The sequence below is a fragment of the Gracilinanus agilis genome, chromosome 2 (assembly GCF_016433145.1).
Source record: "Gracilinanus agilis isolate LMUSP501 chromosome 2, AgileGrace, whole genome shotgun sequence".
NCBI lineage: Eukaryota > Metazoa > Chordata > Mammalia > Didelphimorphia > Didelphidae > Gracilinanus > Gracilinanus agilis.
The window spans coordinates 284,633,263-284,648,215 of record NC_058131.1 but is presented as its reverse complement, the minus strand read 5'-3'; the positions used below and the strand labels follow the sequence as shown (position 1 = coordinate 284,648,215).

At 41.7% G+C, this 14,953-nt stretch overlaps 1 protein-coding gene across 15 annotated transcripts in view; it reads left to right on the top strand.

Moving 5' to 3' along the window:
- The window catches only part of DNM1 (dynamin 1), a 66,918-nt gene that overhangs the window by 17,769 nt on the left and 34,196 nt on the right, over nt 1–14,953 (top strand). For all 15 annotated transcript variants that reach the window (XM_044664055.1, XM_044664050.1, XM_044664043.1 and 12 more), the window contains exons 2-8: nt 3,216–3,289; nt 3,645–3,794; nt 4,045–4,248; nt 4,354–4,452; nt 4,535–4,695; nt 14,238–14,380; nt 14,588–14,723. In XM_044664055.1, the coding sequence (XP_044519990.1) occupies nt 3,216–3,289; nt 3,645–3,794; nt 4,045–4,248; nt 4,354–4,452; nt 4,535–4,695; nt 14,238–14,380; nt 14,588–14,723 (967 nt within the window). The remainder of the gene's footprint in view (nt 1–3,215; nt 3,290–3,644; nt 3,795–4,044; nt 4,249–4,353; nt 4,453–4,534; nt 4,696–14,237; nt 14,381–14,587; nt 14,724–14,953) is intronic.

Sequence of the window (14,953 nt, the reverse complement as noted above, 5' to 3'; positions counted from 1 at the left end):
GACATGACTGAAATGACTGAACAACAACAGAGTGATGGACAGCCCAGATACTTTCTTGGTCCCTATACCATGTCAGGAAACTAGAGCTCAGGCTACATGATCTGTGCAGGTCTTTTATCTTTCTGGACCTCCCAGCAACTTTCTTAAGACTAGAAATTGCCAAATAATTGAAGATCTGGGCTAGTGGAGGGAGTTTCCTTATTCTGAAGAATAAAATCACAGATCTGGACCCCTAAGAAACAAGAGCCTGGAGAATATAGTGACTAGTCTAAGATCACAAAAACTAGCATAAGTGGAAACTAACAGCAAAAAAAATTGTTTTCTAACTCTTAAATCCTCTGATCTTCCCACTATTCCCTGCCTCTGTCTCTCTTTAAGTGGGGGGATAGGCCTCATCCTTATCCCCCACCACCTTCCCTATATTCCCTATCTAAAGAAGAGCTTGACAGTTCCTTTTTTTAAACCCTTAACCTTCTGTCTTGGAATCTTCAAATACTACGTATTGTAAGGGCTAGGCAATGGGGGCTAAGTGACTTGCCCAGGGTCACACAGCTAGGAAGTTTCTGAGGCCAGATTTGAACCTAAGACCTCCAGGTTCTAAATCTGGCTCTCCATCTACTGAGCCACCCAGCTGCCTCCTTGACAGTTCATTTTTATAGTCCCCATCCTTTGTGGCATGAGCTAGAGGAAGAAAGCCATCTGAACCTGGGATGTGTCCAGGGGGACACTTGGAAGTGGAACCTTGGACAAAACTTCCTGGCCTAACATCGGGCCTTCCTCTGCCCTTACCACCTCCCACCCCATCCCCATAGTTCTTGTGCAAAGATGTTGTTCAGGAACCAGCTGAGGAACTAAGGTTCCACCCTCCAGACTCGGATTAGAGCAGGACCTGCTTTTTAGGACACAGCTCTTGTCCATCAGCTTCCCCTGAGACAGTTCTCCTTTCCAGCCCCTGCTGATTCATCCAGAGACATCACAGTGCCTTCTCTGAGCTCTGCCTTGTCATCCCTGCTCAAGTGGGTGGGTGGCAAGTAGGGATGGAGAAGGGCCCACACTCTGAGGCAGGCAGAAAAATAGTCCTCTGGCCTACAGCAACACGGTTTATAGGAAAGAGGCGAGACACTTGAGAGGCCTGGGTTGTATTCCCTCGCCTGCTGCCGAAGGCTCTGTGGCCCAGACAATTTCCTTGACCTCTGCCTGTAGCACGTGGGGTTTGGACTAGGTGATCCCTAAGGTCACGTTTAACGCTGAAATTCCATGACTCTACAAAGCCGTGACTTCTTCATCCCATCAGCCTTGCCATCTACTTTCTCCTACCCAAACTCAGCTGCATCCATGCTGCCTTGGGATGGTCTGAAGGGCCTGGCTCAGGGGCAGTGGGAAGGGAGGATGGGAGGGCAGGAAGCCCAAGGCAAAGGGCTGTAGTGAAGGATGGGAAGTCAGCAGAAAAGGCAGGGAGTGATGAAGGACTAAAAGTCAGCAAAAAGACAGGAAAGACCAAAGGAAAATGTGAGGAAGAGGAAGTGGTGTAAATCTGGGGCACTCTCCCCTTGCCTCTGGGTTGTGTCTCTGAAGCTGCACAAAATACAGTCAGCCGTCCCTTATTCTCTGCCATAGCCAGGACTGAGACCTGGCAGGGGAAGGGGAGGTGGAAGTGAAGAGACCCTCTTCCCTTCCCCAGAATGGTTTGTGCTTGATGGGCTTCATCAGATTTTTGAGCTATAAATCTTGGCTAATGGAAGCCCATATGGCTTGGAGACCCGATTGCTTCCAACTCCTAGGTATGATCTGTGGCTCAGTTTCCCCTCGTCTTCATATTATTTTTCTTAAGAAGTTTTTTTTGAAATATGGAAATAGGTCTTGATCAATGACACACATAAAACCCAGTGGAATTGTTCGTCGGCTATGGGAGGGGGGAGGGAGAAGGGGAGGGAAAGAATGTGAATCCTATAACCATGGGAAAATGTTTTAAATTAATTAATTAAACAAAAATTTAAAAAAAGAAATGGGCAAATATTCAAAAAAAGAAGTTTTTATTGATATTTTCTGTTTCTTATGTCACCATAGTCATGCCACATATATCTTCTTCCTCCCAGAGTGCCATCCTAGACTCGGTTTCCTCTCATTAAACTGGAAGATGTTCAGATGGATATTAAGAGATACCTGGGAAGCAGTCATTGACTGGCCCATAACTACTTCTTTGTTTTTTAAAGCCTTACCTTCTGTCTTAGTATCATTTTGAAGATAGAAGAACAGTAAGGGCTAAGCAATGGAGTTAAGTGAGTCGCCCAGGTCACACAGCTAAGAAGTGTCTGAGGCCAGATTGGAACCCAGGACCTCCCAACTCCAAGCCTAGCATTCTAGCCACCAAGCTACCTAGCTGCCCTAGATCCATATCTTCTTGAAACAAATCAATCAATCATTAAGAAAGCATTGACTAAGCACCTATTATATGCCAAGCACTGTGCTAGAAAATGGGGATACAAAGATATGACAAGAATTATTCCTCTTAAGTAACATCCATTCTACCAGAGTAAACATGTAACATAACAGAAATGAAAAGTATATAAGGTCTGACTTTAGACACTTATTATAATGTGTGACCCTGGGCAAGTCACAACCCTTATTGCTTAGCCCTTACCACTCTTAAGCCTTGGAACCAATATACGATATTGATTTTAATATGGAAGGTAGAGGTGGATTTTTTAAGCATATAAGGTTAATATAAAATAATTTCAGCTGGGAAATGGGGCAAGGTTTCTTTTTGTTGGTGGCACTTGAAGGGATCCCTGGAGGAAGCTAAGAATTCTAAGAGATGGAGTTGAGGAGAGACATAGGGGTCAGTCTGTGTAAAGAGATGAAAACTAGAGATAGAATTTTGGATTGGGGGAAAGGCAAGCAAGCCCGTTCAGCTGGACAGCTGAGTTTGTGAGAGAGAAGTGGGTAACAGAGAGATTACAGTCTGTAACAGTCTGTACCTTTCATGGTTGCCATTTCCCCTTTATTTCTTCTCTACTTTTTCTATTCCATCTGCTGCCATATCCCCAACTCTATCTTTTGGGGTATACTCTGAGTCAGGGAGCGGGAAGGCAGGGTCATTTCTGGGAGCTGGTTGGATCCTGGGCTGCTCTTGGAGCAATGAGAAGACAGAGGATATTCCTTGGAATAGATAAGGGGAGATGTTGGCCCTTCTCAGACTCCTTTTTCCATTGTAGGGACTTCCTGCCCCGTGGATCTGGCATTGTGACCCGTCGGCCTCTAGTCCTGCAGCTGGTGAATGCCACCACAGGTATAGGCTATAAGGGGTGCCCTTTTATTAACCTAGTGCCCCAGCAATCTCCCAGGCTGCACACTGAGATATCTCAGACTGGGCTGCTCTTGGAACTTAGCCGCCTAGGTGTTCCTTGGAAAACTTGGGGTAGGGGCGTGGAAGGGAACATATGTGGAATAAGGGTGGAATATGTCTTGCTGGGGATTTAAGAAACTGAGCAACTTGTGCGACCCTCTTGAGGGAATCTGAGGGTGGTACTTCCCCAAAGGGAGAGAACAAAAATGCATGTGTGTGTGTGGGAAGGGACTCAAGATGGAGGGGCAATTCTGGGAGCCAAAAGTGACATCCCCATCCACTCTGTGCCTTGGGACAGAATATGCTGAGTTTCTCCACTGCAAAGGGAAGAAGTTTACAGATTTTGAAGAGGTCCGACTGGAGATTGAGGCAGAGACTGATCGTGTCACTGGCTCCAACAAGGGCATTTCTGCAGTGCCCATCAACTTGCGGGTCTATTCTCCACATGGTGAGAAGGTGGTGTAGGAGGGTGGCTGCCTTTGGGCCTGTACCTACCCCCTTGGGAATCGTCTCCTGGCTCCTTCCATTTTCTGCATTAGAATCTTTTGAGCTATAAACCTTTTCACCATCTTCATATGGCAAACTCCCTTTTTGTATTTCCTCTCCATTTTGCCCCCTCTAATGACTATCCTTCCTTAACACTTCCTCCTTCCCCCTCTCCCTCCACTCATTCCAACCTCTTGACTGTCCCTGTCCAGTGCTGAACCTGACCCTGGTGGACCTGCCTGGAATGACCAAGGTTCCAGTGGGGGACCAGCCTCCAGACATAGAGTTCCAGATCCGAGACATGCTTATGCAGTTTGTCACCAAGGAAAACTGTCTCATTCTGGCTGTATCCCCTGCCAACTCTGACCTTGCCAACTCTGATGCCCTCAAGATTGCCAAGGAGGTTGATCCTCAAGGTAAGACCTGGCCCAGCCACTAGAGGAGAGGGTTGGTATATCCCATCCCTGGGAGTGCCACTGTGGGAGCTGAGAAAACCTAACATATCCATCCTCTTTCCTTAGGACAACGTACCATAGGGGTCATCACCAAACTGGATTTGATGGACGAAGGGACTGATGCCCGTGATGTTCTAGAGAATAAGCTGCTGCCCCTTCGAAGAGGTAGGGGCCCTCCCTTTGTGCTCTGTGGATTGATTCCTAACTTGGGGGAAAATCTCGTGACCTTTGATCTCTGGTCCCACAGGCTACATTGGAGTGGTGAATCGGAGCCAGAAAGATATTGATGGCAAAAAGGATATCACAGCAGCCCTGGCAGCTGAGCGAAAGTTTTTCCTGTCCCACCCATCTTACCGCCATCTGGCCGAGCGCATGGGTACACCGTACCTACAGAAAGTCCTCAATCAGGTATTTTAGACAGATTCTTAGGGGCACTGGATGGGTGGGTAGATAGTGGGATCTGGTGGTATTGGGAAGTGACTCAGAGTATTTGAGAAGTGAAAATCATGGGCTCTAAGAACAACATAGTTTATGTGAAAAGATAGAATCCATATGAACTAGCTAGCTGGGTGACTTTGAGTAAGTCTCTTCCCAAGTCATCCCTTGGCCTACGATTCCTCTTTCCAGCTACCACCTGCCATTCTTCTATCCAAGGTTCTCCTTTCTGTTCCAATTGTTCCAGAATAGTATGTAGATGTATAGCTTCCCCGGTCCCCTTCTGCCCCCAAAGGCAGTGCATAGTTATATGGAAGTCTAATAAAGCATTTTACTATTAATGACTACAGAGTGTGAACCTAATAGGGGGAAAGATTCAGAGTTATCAGAAATAGTAAAATAATCTCTTAAATTCTATATGGTTCTCACTGGAAAATCAAAGATCCTGCTCATTATTTCTTTTAACACACAACTTATTCAACCATTCCCCAGTTGACAGACATCCCTTCAATTTCCAATTCTTTGCCACCACAAAAAAGAACTGCTATAAATATTTTTGTACATATGGGTTCTTTTCCTTTTCCTTTGATGATATTCTCTGGGATACAGACTCAAGAATGGTACTCTTGGGCCAAAGGGTATATGCCCAGTTTTATAACCATTTGGGCATAGTTCCAAGTTTCTCTTCAGAATGGTTGGATTAGATCACAACTCTTCCTACAGTGCATTAGTGTCCCAATTTTCCCTCTTCCCTTGCAACATTTGTAATTTTTCTTTTCTGTCATATTAGCCAATATTTATCTGTGCATTAAAAATGTTTTGTTTGCCCTGTTTTTTCTTTTCCTTTTAAATTTTGCATTACTACCGCCTCCCCTTCCAAGTCCCCCCATTAAAAAAAGGAAGAAAAATCTCTTTGCAACAAATAAGCAGTCAAGCAAAATAAATCCCCACAGTATAAAAACATGTGCCTCTTTCTTCACCTTGTGTTTATCACTTCTCTGTCAGAAGGTGAATAATGTATTTCTTTGAGATAGCTAGATGACTCAGTGGATGGAGAGCCAGCCCAGAAGTCAGGAGGACCTGGTTCAAATCTAGCCTCTGATATTTCCTATCTGTATGACCCTGGACAAGATGTTTAGCCCCAATTGCCTAGCCCTTACCACTCTTCTGCCTTGGAAATGATACTTAATGTTCATTCTAAGACAGAAGGTAAATAAGGGTTTAAAGAGAGACAGAGACAGAGAGATAGGTAGGTCCCTCAAGTCACAGAGGGCCTGGAGTCAGAAATACCTGAGTTCAAATCTGGCCTGAGACACTAGCTATGTAAACCTTTCCCCCCCCACCCCCAAGCAACTCACTTAACCTCAGTTTCCCCAAATGTAATTTGGAGAAAATAATAGCCCCAGAGTTGTTGTGAGAATCAAATGAAATATTTGTAAAATGTTAGCACAGTGCTTACCAGTTCTCCGGAGTTGTGGTTGGTCATTGTGTTGATTAACATTCCCTAAGTCTTTCAAAGTTGTTTATCTTTACAATATTGTTGGGTTTTTGTTGTTTTTTTGGGGGATCCTCTGTTCTTTTGCTTCCACTTGCTTCACTTTGCCTCAGTCCTTGTACCATTTTCTTCTAAAATCCCCCAATTATGATAAATAGTAAGTTTCAACTGCACTTTTCCCTTTCCTATCTTAGTGTATTCCTTTTACCTTTCCTAGTTCTCTTCCCTACTAAAACTATGAGAAGAGAGCCAATACACACTCAGGTCCTCCATTTATCTTTTTAATTCTCTTCTTATCTTTTGAAGACACTAAGGTTCTGTTAAGAGCACTTGTTTCTTCTCCTTCTGTCAGACTATTGACTCCTTATCATTATAAAGCTCCCTCCAATTGCTTACATAAAGATACCTTTCTAAGTTTCTAAGTTTCTCTTCATTCTTATGTTTGTATTACAAAGTTCCTATTTAACTTTGGTCTTTTCGTTGGGAATGTTTGAAAGTCCTTCATTCTGTTAATATTCGTTTTCTTCTTATAGGATTATACTGTTTTTTCTGAGTAAATTAGTCATGGTTGCAAGCCTTTATCTTTTGCTTTTTGGAATACTGTATTCCAAGATCTCTCACTTAAAATAGAAGTTTCTCTGTCTTTGTGATCCTGACTGTGGTTCCTTGGTACTTGAATTCTTTCCAAGTACTTACAGTATTTTTCTTCTTATATTGGAAGCTTTGGATTTATCATGACATTCCTGAGACTTTTCCTTTTAGGATCTCTTTCATAAAGTAATTAGTGCATTCTTTCTATTTTCATTTTGCCTTCTGGTTCTAATAGATTGCGGCAGTTTTCATTTCTATAATACAATGATTTCTTGCATTATATGTGCATATGTGTATATATAACACAGCAGATATCTTACATTTTCTTCTATTTTCTAGTTGTTTTTTTTTATTTTGTTCCAATATTTCCTGTGGTTCATAGAGACATTAATTTCTGCTTGGAATATTTCAGGGACTTTCTTACTTGGGTAAAACTGATCACTTTCTTTCCTAAGATATTCATTCTTCTTCTACTTCTTTCTTCCAAAGCTTTTATTTCATTTTTTAAATTTTCTTGCTTCATTTTTTCTAGGTACTTATGTAGTTCTTGTAGAAAATCCTTTTTCCCTTTGAGTCTCCATTTTAAGATCTTTGATTATCTCAGTATCTGTAGTAATTTATCATAGTGGTCTCTGTTTTCTTTTGCTTTCTCATCTCTCTAGACTTGGTTTCTGAACTGGAACTTCGTGTTAGGGCCAGGCTCTGCCTTCTGCTATGCTTTTGGGTGAGGTAGTTGGCTATGCTTAGTCTTGCCCTGGATCCTCTGGGTTCCAGTGCTGACTGACTTATCACTCAGAGTATCTCCCAGGGTAGGTTTTAGCTTCTACTGTATCTTTGAGTTCAAAGCACTGGACTTCCAGAGCTGTCTATGATAGAGATTTTAAACCTTTTTTGTTTTGGCAATCTAGCAAAGCCTATGGACCCCTTTTCAGAATAATAGTTGTAAATGCAAAAATTAAAATATATAGGATTACAAAGAAAGACAATTACTTTGAAATATATTTGCCAAAATCTATTTTTTTAAGTTCAAAAATCCTAGTAAAGAATTCCTGCTCTACAGTGTCTCAGGGGCAGCTAGGTAATGTAATGGATAGAGTAACAGACCTGAAGTCAGGAAGACTCATCAGATATAGTGTCAAATACTTACTAGCTGTGTTACCCTGGGCAAATCGAGTTGACCCTATTTGCCTCAGTTTCCTCATCTGTAAAATGAGCTGGAAAAGGACATGGCAAACCACTCCAATACCTTTGCCCAAAAAAACCCCAAATTGGGTCATGAAGAGCTAGACATGATTAAAGCTTCTAAACAATAACAAGAAGCATCTCAGGATAGACCCTCTGGGCCTATGAGGGCCTTATTTGGGTCCTGCTGTGCCTGTGACTAGTTGATGCTACTTTCAGACATTTCCAAGGTTCAAACTCATTTTTGGCTCATCTTTTTTTTTTTTTGTCATTGATCAAGACCTATTTCCATATCATTAATATTCGAAATAGAGTGATCATTTAGAGTCTACACCCCCAATCATATCCCCATCGAATCATGTGATCAAGGAAATTTCTTTCTTTGGTGTTTCTACTCCCACAGTTCTTTCTCTGGATGTGGATATCGTTCTTTCTCATAAGTCCCTCTGAATTGTCCTGGATCATTGCACTGCTGCTAGTAGAGAAGTCCATTACATTTGATCATCCCACAATATTTCACTTTCTGTGTACAATGTTCTCCTGGTTCTGCTCCTTTCATTCTACATCAGTTCCTGGAGGTCTTTCCAGTTCACATGGAATTCCTCCAATTCATTATTCCTTTCAGCACAATAGTATTCCATCACCAACAGATACCACAATTGAATTGTGGTATTGAATTGAATTGGAATTGGAATTGGAATTGAAATGGAATTGAATCCAGCCATTCCCCAATTGAAGGGCATCCCCCCATTTTCCAATTTTTTGCCACCACAAAGAGTGAGGCTATAAATATTTTTGTACATGTATTTTTCCTTATTATCTCTTTGAGGTACAAACCCAGCAGTAGTTTGGCTGGATCAAAGGGCAGGCAGTCATTTAAAGCCCTTTAGGAAATTTTTGAGTTATCGTGAGGTTTTCTTTCTTTCTTTTTAAAATTTTTATTTATTTGTTAGTTGGTTCATTAAAATTCCCAAGTATCTCTCTCCTTTCTCCCCTACTAGAGAAGACCCCATTTCACACACACACACACACACACACACACAAAGATTTAAAAACATCTTTTGTGCTTCTATTTATTGGTTCTTCCTCTGGAGGTAGACATTCACAAGTTATTCTACAAATATTGTTTCTGTAGCTGTCTATAATGTTCTCTTGGTCTGACTTGCTTCACTTTTCATAATTTCATGTAGGTTTTTCCATGTTTTTTAAAAAATTAACCTGCTTATTATTTCTTAAGTTGCAGTAGTGTTCATTTGCAATCATGTGCCACAATTTGTTCAGCCATTTCCCAGTTAAAGGACATCCTCTCAATTTCCAGTTCTTTGCCACCATAAAAATAATTGTTATTAATATTTTAGAACATATAAATTCTTATCAGTGCCAGATCTTAAACTGTACGATAAAGCAGTGGTCATCAAAACAATATAGTACTGTTTGAGAGAGAAGGGAGGATCAGTGGAATAGAGTTGGAGTAAATGACCTCAGCAAATATCCCAGCTTTGGGGACAAAAATCCACTATTTTGTGGATAAAAATCCCCTATTTGACAAAAACTGCTGGGAAAATTGGAAAACAGTCTGAGAGAGATTAGATTTAGATCAACATCTCATACCCTACACCAAGATAAACTCAGAATGGATGAATGACTTGAATATGAAGAAGGAAACCATAAGTAAATTAGGTGAACATAGAATAGTATACCTGTCAGGTCTATGGGAAAGGAAAGATTTCAAGACCAAGCAAGAGTTAGAAAAAATGACAAAATGTAAAATAAATAATTTTGATTACATTTAATTAAAAAGTTTTTGTAGAAACAAATCCAATGCAACCAAAATTAGAAGGGAAGTAACAAATTGGGGAAAAATCTTTATAACAAGAACATATAGATTCTTTTCCTTTTTCCTGATCTCCTTGGGAAACAGACCTAACAGTAATATTGCTAAGTCTAAGAGTATACACAATTCTCCGGGCATAATTCCAGATTGCTCTCCAAAATGGTTCCATCAGTTCACAATTCTACCAACAGTGTGAGTGTCCCTATTTTTCTGCATTCCCTCCAACATTTATCACTTTAGCCCATCTGATAGGTGTGAGATCTTATCTCAGAGTTGTTTTGATTTTGTATTTCCCTAATCAGTAGTGATTTAGAGCATTTTTTCATGTACTTATATGTGGCTTTGATTATTTCATCCAAAAACTATCTGTTCATATCCTTTGACCATTTTTCACTAGGGCTTTCTCGTAGGAGGCCTCTACTCTTGTTGGATAGGCCACAGAATCTTGCAGGCTACAGGTATCCAGTTTGTTATTATTTTTGGTAAGACTGGGAGACTTCTACCTTGGTTACCTCTACTGACAATGACTTTTCTGGGAGGCCTAGATTCCATTGCCCTCTGGCTGACTTTTTGTGAAATTCTTGAGTAAATATAATTACTTACCCAATTAATTGAGTAAATATAATAACTTACCAGTGGATTTCTTGAATGTCATTTATTCTGGTATTTTTTTTATGTTGTTGCTGGAGTAGGTGTATGGAAGCTGGCCTGTTTGCCTCTGATCAAGCAGTCATCCTTAGCCAGAAGTTAGATTTCTCTCCTTTTCCCTAGGATTTAGTGCTCCTGCGTACTCTTCCCCCCTCCTCCTTTTCAGAATGAAGATTCTCTGTTTTACCCTGCCTGTTACCTTCCCCCTCATTGCTCTCAAGAGCCACAGGCCAGGGTGTACACAGGAGCTATTGGAAAAGACTCAAGTGAGGAAACCACAGGGAAAACCATGGCTAGGTCTTGTCCATTTCACTATCTTTTCACATGGGAATATCATACATTGTTCCCTGACAGGAATCGAGAACAGGCACTGGGAGAGCTTTATTGAGCCAAATTAAGAACACTGCTTGTCGGGGCAGCTGGGTAGCTCAGTGGATTGAGTCAGGCCTAGAGACTGGGAGGCCCTAGGTTCAAATCTGGCCTCAGACACTTCCCAGCTGTGTGACCCTGGGCAAGTCACTTGACCTTCATTGCCCACCCTTACTACTACTCTTCCACCTATGAGCCAATACACAGAAGCTTAGGGTTTAAAAAAGAAAAAAAAAAAGAACACTGCTTTCCCAGAAGCCTATCTTCCATCTCGAGTAGGTTTGAGATAATTTTGTAATACCTCCAGGGCTGCCCAATTTTCCAAGCTTAACAAGGGATTCTTTTCCTCTTAGGTCTCATGGAGGTGGGCTGTAGCATAGTCAGGCTGGGAAGCCCTCAGAGGAAAGGCTCTGGGAAATGGTACAAGCTTGAATTGATCTCTTGACTCCATTCTCCTGGATGTTAAGAACTCCACACCAAGAATGAGGAGACTCTAATCCAGTGATTCCCAAAGTGGGAACCACCGCCCCCTGGTGGGTGCTGCAGCGATCCAGGCGGAGTGGTGATGGCCACAGATGCATTTATCTTTCCTATTAATTGCTATTAAAATTTACAAAATTAATTTCCAGGGGGCTAAGTAATATTTTTTCTGGAAAGGGGGCAATAGGCCAAAAAAGTTTGGGAACCACTGGTCTAACCCACTGTCATCTCCACTCTTTCTCTAATCTTCAGGCTCTCCCTATCTATTGAGTCCTTTCTTGCTGCCTATAAAGATGCTAATAAAGTGGAAGGTGGCATGCTTCGATCTGCCATCAACAATTCCTTCTTTGGCTGTGGAGAGCATTTTTTATCATGAATCCCTTGGGATTATCTTGGAACCTTGTTTTGCTGACAGTACTTCAGTCCTTCACAGTTGATCATTATTCAATATTTCTGCTACTGCATACACTGTTCTCCTGGTTAAGCTCACTTCATTTTGCATTAGTTCATATTAGTCTTTATAGGGTTTTTTTTAACTCACCTTGTTCATCATTTCTCGTGGCAAAACAGTATTCCATCACAATCATATTCCACAACTTGTTTAGCCATTCCCCAATTGATGATCATCCCCTCCTTTTCCAATTCTTTGCCATCACAAAAAGAGCTGCTATAAATATTTTGGTACATTTAGGTCCTTTCCCTCTCTTTCTGATCTATTTGGGATACAGACCCAGCAGTGGTATTGCTAGGTCAAAGGGTATGCATAGTTTTATGGCCCTTTGAGCATCGTTCTATATTCCTCTCCAGAATGGTTGGAATTTCCACCAACAGTGTGTGTTCGTGTTCCAATTTTCCCATATTCCCCCAAACATTTATTATTTTCCTTTTTGGTCATATTACCCAATCTGATAGATGTGAGATGGAACCTCAGAGTTGTTTTCATTTGCATTTCTCTAATCAATAGTAATTTGGAGCATTTTCCATAGGACTATATTCTTAATTTCTTCATCTGAGAACTGCCTGTTCATCTCCTTTGACCTCTTATCAGTTGGATGATGCTCTGTATTATTTTTTTATTTTATCTTTAAAAAATTTTAGGGGGCAGCTAGGTGGCTCAGTGGATTGAGAGTCAGGCCCAGAGACGGGAGGTCGTAGGTTCAAATCTGGCCTCAGACACGTCCTAGCTGTGTGACCCTGGGCAAGTCACTTGACCCCCATTGCTTAGACCTTACCACTCTTCTGCCTTGGAACCAATACACAGTATTGATTCTAAGACAGAAGGTAAGGGTTTTTTAAAAAAATTAATAATAACTTTCCACATCAGTTTTCTGAAGTTATATAATCTAAATTGTCTCCCTCCCCTCTCCAGAACTGACAGGCAATTCAATCTGGATTGTACATGTATTATCACACAAAACATATTTCCATATTATTCATTTTTGTGAGTTATCTTATAAAAGCAAAACCCCAAATCATATACCCAAATAAGCAAGTGATAAATCATATGCTTCCATCTGTATTCCTCTGGAGGTGGATAGCATTCTTTGTCATAAATCCCTCAAGGGGGCAGCTGGGTAGCTCAGTGTATTGAGAGCCAGGCATAGAGACGGGAGGTCCTAGGTTCAAATCTGACCTCAGACACTTCCCAGCTGTGTGACCCTGGAGCCACAGTATTGGCTCCAAGACAGAAGGTAAGGGAATAAATAAATACACAAACAAACAAACAAATAAATAAATCCCTCAGAATTGTTTTTGATCATTGTATTGCTATTGGTGATGCTTTGTGTTCTCATAAATTTGACTTAGTTCTCTATTTTTTTGAGAATGAGCCCTTGTCAGAGACTCTTGCTATAAAATTTCCCCCCAAATTTGTTGCTTCCTTTCTAATCTCAGTTCTGTTGGTTTTGTTTGTACAAAACATTTTTAATTTAATGTAAATGAAAATTATCCATTTTTTTCATGTTTTCTATGTCCTAAATTTTCTTGGTCCTAAATTCTTTCCTTATCCATAAGTCTAAAAGGTAAATTTTTCCTTGCTCCCCTAATGTGTTTATGGGGTCACTTTATTTCTAGATCAAGTATCCATTTTGACTTTATCTTGTTATATGGTGTGAGGTGTTTCTTCCTTTAATTCTAAACCCTCTGCAGTCTGGATTCCAACTTCATCATTTAACAGAACCTTTTCTTTTCAGTTATCAAAGTACTTTTAACTGACAAACCTAATGGCCTTTTCTCAATCCTCAGCCTTCTTGACCCCTCTGCAGTCTTCGATTCCCTTGATGACCCTCTCCTCTTGGATGCTTGGTCCACTCCAGGGTTTTGTGATACCCTTCTCTCCTGTCCCTCCTTCTACCTGTCCAATTGCTATTTCTCCGACCCTCTTTGCTGGCTCTTCATTAAGGTGTCTTCCAAGTACCTGTCCTGTTTTCTTTTTCTTCTCTTTTCCCTTTATGCTGTCTTGTGCAATCATATCTTCAGCTACTAGGGGTTCGGATATCGTCCCGGAGCTGTATGTTTAGCCCTTATCTCTCTGCTGAAGAACGCCAGTCCTCCATCACCAATGGCCTTTTTTTTTTTTTTAAAGCCTACAATACACAGTATTGGCAGAAGAGTGGTAAGGGTAGGCAATGGGGGTCAAGTGACTTGCCCAGGGTCCTACAGCTAGGAAGTATCTGAGGCCAGATTTGAACCTAGGATCTCCCATCTCCAGGCCTGATTCTATCCACTGTGACCAACTAGCTGCCCCTTTCCATTGACTTTGTATATATCTTGTGTGTATCTACTTATTTATCCCTCTATTAATGTGAACTTCTTGAATCCCTAGTTCTTATCACGGTTCCTGGAACCTAGTAAGAGTTTAATAAATGCTTATAGACTTGCTGGTTCTAACCCTTTCTCCCTCTTTTCTCTAAATAGCAACTGACCAACCATATTCGGGACACTCTGCCTGGACTTCGGAACAAGCTGCAGAGTCAGCTGCTGTCTATCGAGAAGGAGGTGGAAGAGTACAAGAACTTCCGTCCTGATGACCCCTCCCGCAAGACCAAGGCTCTCTTGCAGTGAGTAGCCCCTCTTTGCCTCCCCGTATCCCTAGCTTCTCCTCTCCCACACCTCTGACCCCCAGCCTCATCTGAAGCCTCCTCCTTCCATCCTCCTTCACTGTGGTTGTCTGGTCTGACACTCACCCAGCATCAGTTGTTTTTTTTCCCCCCATGGTCCTATATATTGCCCCTTTCGTTCTTTTCCCATTTTTTTTTTCCTTCCAGGATGGTCCAGCAGTTTGCTGTAGACTTTGAGAAACGGATTGAAGGTTCAGGAGACCAGATTGATACCTATGAGCTGTCTGGAGGGGCCCGAATCAATCGCATCTTCCATGAGCGTTTCCCCTTTGAGCTGGTCAAAGTAAGTTCACCCCCCCATTGGGGATGCGTTCGTTCCCTCTTTGACTCTGATTCAGCTTCACCAGGCCTGGAATTTCAGAGCTGTGAAGGAGTCTTAGAAAACAGCTCATAGAATGTTAGAACTGGAGGAGAAGGAGCAGGGAGGTGGCACAGTGAGTAGAGCACCAGGCCAAAAGTCAGGAGAACTTGGTTTCAAATCTGGCCTCAGATACTTCCTAACTGTGTGACCCT